This window comes from Bremia lactucae, linkage group LG2, assembly GCF_004359215.1.
Source record: "Bremia lactucae strain SF5 linkage group LG2, whole genome shotgun sequence".
NCBI lineage: Eukaryota > Oomycota > Peronosporomycetes > Peronosporales > Peronosporaceae > Bremia > Bremia lactucae.
Genome location: NC_090611.1, coordinates 5,599,738 through 5,607,200, shown reverse-complemented (window position 1 = coordinate 5,607,200; position 7,463 = coordinate 5,599,738). Strand labels below are relative to the sequence as shown.

Sequence of the window (7,463 nt, the reverse complement as noted above, 5' to 3'; positions counted from 1 at the left end):
GAGTCTGTGACTCACGCTTGATTGTCATTAGACACAGGAATGAAAAACACAACCCAATAGTTAGCTGTTTAGGTTCCAACCTCAAAGAGGAAATGAAGCGAGTGTTGTCACTCGGTGTCAACAGTCTGATGGGGGAGGGTATAATGGGGCACACATCGGTTGGAGAACCGTTATTGTGGTACATTTACTTTATGGGTAAAATACCTTTTTTTTAATTTAAAATAGTTAGTTACTTAAATCCCATTTATTATGGGTGATAAATGTGGTCGCCGCCAGATATAAATCTGGCTGCCAAAATCTATTTTTAATTAGCTAGGGGAAGGTTTTTAGATTTAAATAATTAAATAAAATTCAGTTCCCCATTTGAAATCAAAGCGTTAAGTGCCTTCCTAAGGCTTGGGCATTGATCTGTAAGAGATAGAAGCCTTTCTAAGGTATATCTTCTTGGGCACTAGTTGCCACTTGGTTCTATGAACCCCTGAATCCCTGGAACAAGGATTCCTTAAGCTTTAATAGCTTGTACAACCTCTGAGTTGTTAAACCCATTAGTTCAATAGAACTAAGTGACTCTCTATGTCTGAAAGTCTTCTTCTGACTTTAGGAGCGAGGTAGCTCCGCTACAGGTAGAATATTTTTTTCTTATTAATGTAGGTTAGTGCATTAAAGCAGAATGATTTCGATGATGAGCATCCAGATACAGATTTGGTGGCCGAAATCTTTATAAAGGTGATATTTCCTATGAGAGCAAATAAGTCAAGAAGTTCAAAATCTTTAATTTATTAATTTTGACTTGTTAGTGCCAATATTACCAAATTTGGTAATATTGACGCAACTAGACATAAGCCCTTTTGTCGGCCCGCTCGATTACAGAAATAGTAGTTTGAGTTATCCGGCAACTTACGTAATCTGCACACTGCTCACATTAAAGTCGCTATATTACGTAAACTGCTATTCTATAAGTTCAGAATGTGCTTTAAATAACAGACACGGTGTGTCGACTGTTTATTAAAGTCGACGACGATGAAGGCCCCTGCAAAAACGCTGTTACTGCTGCTCGGGGGCCTATTAGTGATATATGGCGTTGCTGTAGGCGTAGAGTCACACATGTCCATCATCAACACGAAGTTATCGATAAAACTTGATCCAAGCGTACAGCATATTCCACTTGACCCAGCAAAGGAGCAGCTTCGGCCACCACCAGTGCAAATTCCTGCATCCTTCGATATTTTCGTGGGTATCTCAGTCTTCCGTGACGGCTATCGCTGTGGTAAGACAATACTTACCGGCCTTAAGCGAGCTAAGTATCCCAAGCGACTGTACTTTGGCGTCGTAGACCAGGTAGATGACGGTGATGAACGTTGCATGGATGAGTACTGCAAGATGGCCGAGGCCGAGTGGCCTGGCAAAGGCTCGTGCCCTTATAACGATCACATTCGCGTAGACTTGCGAAAGGCGTCTAAGTCGCGAGGTCCCACGCTTGCGCGTCACCAGCAGCAAAAACTGATCCGCCAGGAGGAGTTCTGTCTACAGCTGGACGGTCATAGCGTTTTCACGAATCTATGGGACGAAAATCTGTTGATTGAGTTGAAACGAGTAAACAATGAGATGGCTGTGCTTTCTACATACCTACATAATCTCCACAACTTCGTCAAAGAAAATGGCGATAATGCGCTTACGGAGGCGGTGCCGCATTTATGCTCAACCACGCGCGGATCGCATGGCGTAGTACGTAATGTTGGCGCTAGTATGATTAGAGGCTCTAAATTTCCACAGTTACAAGCCCTCTGGGGTGCTGGCCTCTCATTTAGCAAATGCCATGCTGAGCGCCGGGTACCGGTGGACTCACATACGCTGTGGATGTTTGATGGCGAGGAATTCTTGCGTGCTTCTCGCTTGTGGACGAATGGTTACGATTTTTACTCTCCAAGCGAGCTGGGGTCCGTAATTTACCACAATTACTCAAAGGTGCCGGCTCGCTTCGAGTATATAAAGTATAACACAAAAGCAAAAAAGCGCGAGGTTGAAATGGCTGTAAATCGCTACAAGCATCTTATAGGTCAACCAGTAAAAGGCATGGTTGACATGCAAGAGCTTGAAAAGTTCGGCTTTGGATCAGCCCGCTCTTTCGATTCTTATTTAGAATTTTCTGGCGTGGTTCTCAAGAAAGGCTCGAAGGATTTCGGATCATGCAAACAGCTTCACTGGGTACCTTATGAAAATGCGACGGAGATAGAGGAATTGATGGGCAATAAATGGAAATTTGAGAAGAATACCAAAATCTCATGGCCTAGTGCCGACGAGGAGAATGGCGCAAATATAGGGGACGACGAGCAGGCAGAGGGGTCAAAACCGTTTTTGAGTCTGGAGTTACTTACTAGGCGTTCAGTCAATTTTTCGTTTTCCGAATCACTTTGGCTCGTTTTATTCGTTGTCGTGATCGCTTTTTTTATAAAACTTTCCAAAGATAGCATATCGCGTTCGATTCGACGAAGCGCTCGTTCTTTCCACACTCGAAACAGCATTAAATAATTGCTTTCAGTTTCATATACTGTAATTTATTTGAATGTTGCTTATGAATCATTGTTCATCTGAACGCTTTGCATCAAAATCTTAATTCTGACACTCAATCCAATTTGTATCGAGTACTAACGTCTCTTGTCCTCAAGCCTCCACGTTCAAATGTATAGTGAAATACTCATTTCAACAGAGCTGATATTAATGCTTTTGCCAAGCTTCGGTAACAGTAAGCAATGCAAGTGCGGCAATTTAACGCTTCTTACACAATACTCCATCACCAAAAGAGTTTAATTCCTAGCGCAGGGCATGCTGCGCTTCGCGGCATGTCAGCGTGCTTATCTAACCATATCATGTGCACAATCCTGCCATGATTTATAATTTGGCGAAAGCATTCGCGCTTCTAGTGACGCTAGCCAAACAAAGCGATTGATATCACCATGAGGTTTTCACCAGATTCCCGCCCTTGCAAAGGGATGAAGCGTCATTCAAAACATGTATTGACGAATTCTCAACATAAATTGATATAGCTTAAATAGGCATTTCCACAAATTGTTTTAAAATATTTCTGCTTTTGAAATAATAAAATTGCATGGCATTATCTCGCGCATTCCCGGCGGCTGGGGCTTGCGCTGAGCTGCTTCTGTCGGAAGGAAAGGATAATGTCTACGAAAAGGAGCTTAAGAACTTGCTGCGCGAGGTACTGGAGCGCGGTTGTGGAGCCCACTTAATGTCGCAGCTGTTGCCGGAACTAGCAGCACTATCCTCTCTGCTCTACTACACGCTGTCCATCGGCATGCTGCAGCCCAGTCAGACGCTAGGCGAGGAATTCTGCGATATAGTTCGCGTCACGAAAATAAATTCTAGACATTTGGAACCTGTGCCACTTCAACGCCATGCATTATGGCTTGCATATGCCGTTTTGCTCCCATATATCACAGCTCGGTCTCAAAGCGGCTGGAATAACTTGTGTCAGCTTACGCGCACTGCAAGAGAGCGCATGGAGCAGCAGCTTCGTCGTGGAAAAGACCATCAATCCGATGTGCCAAGCTTAATCGGATCAGATCGGATTCCATTGTTTACGTCACGGCGAACATTCCAGCAGCTAGATCGATTAGTATCTACAATTAGGTCAAAGTGTGCCTGGATTGAAAATGACGTATTTCCCGCTTCTTTTGAATTAAGATTGGCGTGTTTGATGGAATGGGCTGCAAACGCCCACCTCGCAGCCTTTTACGTGCTTGCTAAGTACTTACACGTGGCGAAGCGTATAGCTGGCATACATTACATTTTTGTGCGTAAGAATCGGAGGCCCGCTTTAAACTTATCACTACTCGGATATATGTTATCGTTACGTCTGCTCGCCAAAGCGGTATCTGAAATGAAGCGCTTCATTTGGAGTTACTCTAAAAAGAATAAGACATGCGAGCAAAAGGCGATGGCTAAAAGTGGTAGATACAACCCTCGATCTGGAAGGGTTCCTTCAGCGCTATCCTGTGAGAGTGAAGACACAGTGAACTTTTATCAACAAGTAAAAATTACGGATCTTGCAAACAAGCGACAGACTCAACGTAAATGTGCATTATGTTTGGAGAAAAGAGTTTCTTCTGCTGCTACCCCTTGTGGTCACGTATTTTGCTGGGAGTGTATAATTGGCTGGTGCCAGAAAAAAGCTGAGTGCCCGCTTTGCCGTCAGGAGACTTATCCTCAACAGATCAAGCGCTGTTATAATTACATCTGAATGAACGGCCTACCAAGAATCAAATGTTTTGTGGATATGTATAGTGGTTCTACTAATCTTACAGATATTGCTACTTTTTCCGCTGGCGTTTATTTTTGCCGAAAGAATTAGTAGCCGTACGCTTTGACTTGCCTCCAGGCTTTACAGTTTGCTTTTTGACAGCTAGACTAGCCTCCTTACCCTTAACTGCGTCCACGTAAACTTGGTCAGAGCTCAGCGCGTTGTGGATAAAGCGCTTTGATGCGTTCTTGTCAAGTGCTAGCTTAGGTTTAGCTTGATCCTCCGCATCTTTAATCTTCCTAATAAAAGACTTAACACGTTCCTAAACGCCAACAGTGGTGCATATAGAATGATTGCAGTCAGCAAGCTGCCACAATTCACTTTAACGCTATCACCGAGGCAAAAACACATTCTTACGAGCTCTTTTTTAACATGAGAGTGTCGGACATCTTGTGTTGAGATGCCTTGCGTTTTTAAAAACACGAACAGCAGTGCATTGATAGTGTAGGCTGACGGAACATTACAAAGTCATTGGTGTGCAGATGAAGGGAATTGATTATGAAACGAACCTAACGAGACGTGCACCTTCGCGCGCTCTAGAGAGCTCAATGATGCTTCAAAGTCCTCGATGGTGGTTTGGTTGAACAGAGCAAGGTGCTTGTGCACTGCCGCCAAAGTCTGATCAACGCTGTCAAAATCGATACCGGCTTCGTTGTTCATTTTTTCAATCTGATGGAAGTCGACGAATTCCGTGCATTCATTACCGAAAACTACTTTAATCAAATTTACCCCCCTTGCAGAATCTATTTTGATCTATCGGTATAGTACGAGTAGTTCGGACTTAAAACAGAAGTATCATTGCCTTAAAAAAAACTGATGTACGAGGCCGAACGTTATGCATTACGAACCTGACACTATTCTCGAATGAATGTGCTCCAAACAAGGCATACATGCGCAAGGTTGCTTGTTCACATACAGCTCGCGCCAATCTAAGGGTATCTTGTAATGGGTAATTGACACGAACATCTAAATAGATTATACAAATATGACTTTTAAATCATTAGCTTGAGATTGTGACAAGGTCATGAGCATCAAATTGATGTTCCACTAATATGGTACGAATATCATTTTTAGTGTTATTTTCGCGTCGAGCGACTGCGGTAGTTTCATTTTTCTGATTTCTTTTGCAGATGATATTTGATAGTAGCGCAGAGGATAGCAAAACTAATAACACGCTTTCTTTTGCATCTAATTTTGTGCTCTCTGTCTGTGCGTTTACGTATTGATCTTTATCAGGTTCTGAGCCCAAAGCATGCGGCACGCAAGGGCAGCGCGCGCGACGGCGTGCATGCGAAAGCAGCACCTGCCCCACCGGTCACGAAGGGGTCGTTTATGTGATGACGTAGAAGAGTTGAGCAAGCCCGAGGTTTTCCATGCGGTGGATAACGCGAACACCATGAGTGACGACGCGTCAGAACTCCTAGTGCTGATGAGAGAAATCACAGGACGTCTGGACAGGCTCGAGGAGTCGAAGACAAGGTTGATGGACGCCGAGGTTGGGCATGGAAGATATGGAAACAACCTCAAAACCCCGTTGAGGAACTCAGGTTTGTTTGTATCAGCCCTAGGAAGGGGTACAAGGATGGACATTATTAGCTTGGAAAGGTCATCGGACGCGTCGGTGTTTATCCGAGGAGGCCCGTAGAAGAAAACATGTCTTTTGGCGCCGGACAGCCCGAGTACCGCATTTTAAGTCACGATGTTCAAGCTCATGTTGCTCAAGGACTTGAGACACCTGATATGTTGCCCGAAGGCAGAGGGCAGCGCAACATCATGGCCAAAATGTGTGCGATCAAGAACAAGGACTCCGGACTCAAATGCGAGCACTCTCATCCTCGTTAAAGGTATAGCACGCTTAATAAATTGAGTCTGCGATTTTCTAGCGACTGGCGTCTAATAAATTTATTCAACGCCCCACAATCGACTAGGGACTTAAGTGGCAATTTATTTGACACTTTTGATTTTAGGGTGACAAAAACGCAGGTGCGAGGTAAAAGAAGCTTGATATTTGGCCTTTTGATGGACGCGAGCTTTACGAAGGTCTTGGTTATAGTTCTTTGGAATGGGGTCGAAGATTTAAGCGACAGATTTCTTTAGCACAGTCGTCATGTGGTTTCGAATGGCCGGAAGACGTAAAAGTAGATTTGCTTGGTTTGTATCTCTCTGACTGCGGAGAGATACTACAACAGACAAGTTGCTATGTGGTAGGTGTGACGGGGCACTACGACTTGTACTGTTTCAGTACAAGTCCACTTCACACTGCTTCAGTTGTGAGTGGTGCCTTTCATTAGGTGACGTACACTGTACGTGCAGATGAAGACTTCCCTTAAGACAAGTTAACTTAAGAGGGTAAAATGAAAACTGTATTGATATAGTTAAGTGTCTCTTAATCTATCTTTGTAAATGCTGACTTAACTATAACCTAATACTAAATATTTAAATGAATTCTTATCTATCTTATCTTGTAACTCTCTTTGATTACTTCTACAGCTGATTAGTCTGCGGAATAAATAGATATAATGGCCTATACCTATTTATGTATAAGAATTCAGGATATTACTATATAAAGGAATATCCTCCAAATATTTTCTACCTTTTAAATTATATTAATTAACAACCTTTGAGTGTTAATTTCAGTAACGATACACCCCGTTACATCACCCCTCCCTTAAACGACAATCACTCTGAATGTCATTAGATGGAGTGGTCGCTATGTGACCACTTAATTTTTAAAACGATGTTGATTGGTCAGATCCATCATTTTAAATTCCATCGCATGAAGAAACAATTCATGCGGGGTGATGATAGTGCTGCGCCTTCGGCTGCGGTTCGTGCAGCCGCGGGTGACGCACTGCTATCTCTTGCGGTAGACGTTCCGTCTACCGTAGTGTCTTCCACTCGCACAACACTAGATGTTGCGAGTGCACGTGGTGATTCACCGCGAGAGTGCGACTCCTCTTTGGAGGTGGACTTCGAATGCGAGTCAGACGAAATGGCCGACTCGGGAGAGCAGAACAGTCGTCTGATCATTGTCAGGCGGCTGACTATGAGCCTTCGAATGAGGGGGCTCAATCGGATAGCTAATAGCATTTGCTATAGCATGTTTGGTTCCGACGATGAGGATGATTCTTCATCGCCAGCACCGTCT

General features: G+C 43.7%; 3 protein-coding genes across 3 annotated transcripts; 2 read left to right on the top strand and 1 right to left on the bottom strand.

The window, feature by feature from the left end:
- Nucleotides 1–1,020: 1,020 nt before the first annotated feature.
- On the top strand, nt 1,021–2,529 carry CCR75_002657 (uncharacterized protein; the record flags this gene model as incomplete). Its single annotated transcript, XM_067960754.1, has 1 exon — nt 1,021–2,529. The coding sequence occupies one exon, from the start codon at nt 1,021–1,023 to the stop codon at nt 2,527–2,529; it is 1,509 nt and encodes a 502-aa protein (XP_067822240.1).
- Nucleotides 2,530–3,106: 577 nt separating this feature from the next.
- Nucleotides 3,107–4,255, top strand: CCR75_002658 (uncharacterized protein; the record flags this gene model as incomplete). Its single annotated transcript, XM_067960755.1, has 1 exon — nt 3,107–4,255. The coding sequence occupies one exon, from the start codon at nt 3,107–3,109 to the stop codon at nt 4,253–4,255; it is 1,149 nt and encodes a 382-aa protein (XP_067822238.1).
- CCR75_002659 (uncharacterized protein) lies at nt 3,145–5,033 on the bottom strand. Its single transcript, XM_067960756.1, has 3 exons — nt 4,825–5,033; nt 4,673–4,764; nt 3,145–4,577 (listed from the first exon to the last, which is right to left on the bottom strand). Exons 1-3 carry the CDS (start codon nt 4,973–4,975, stop codon nt 4,326–4,328), a joined length of 495 nt encoding a protein of 164 aa, XP_067822239.1. The 5' UTR covers nt 4,976–5,033; the 3' UTR covers nt 3,145–4,325.
- Between the last annotated feature and the right edge of the window lie 2,430 nt (nt 5,034–7,463).

Excerpts from the sequence above, each read along its gene's own strand:
- CCR75_002659 (XM_067960756.1), bottom strand. The coding sequence starts at position 4,975 with ATGAACAACGAAGCCGGTATCGATTTTGACAGCGTTGATCAGACTTTG. Across the intron at positions 4,765-4,824 it reads GAAGGTGCACGTCTCGTTAG|CCTACACTATCAATGCACTG; the intron begins GTTCGTTTCATA and ends ATGTTCCGTCAG. Across the intron at positions 4,578-4,672 it reads CTCATGTTAAAAAAGAGCTC|GAACGTGTTAAGTCTTTTAT; the intron begins GTAAGAATGTGT and ends GTTGGCGTTTAG.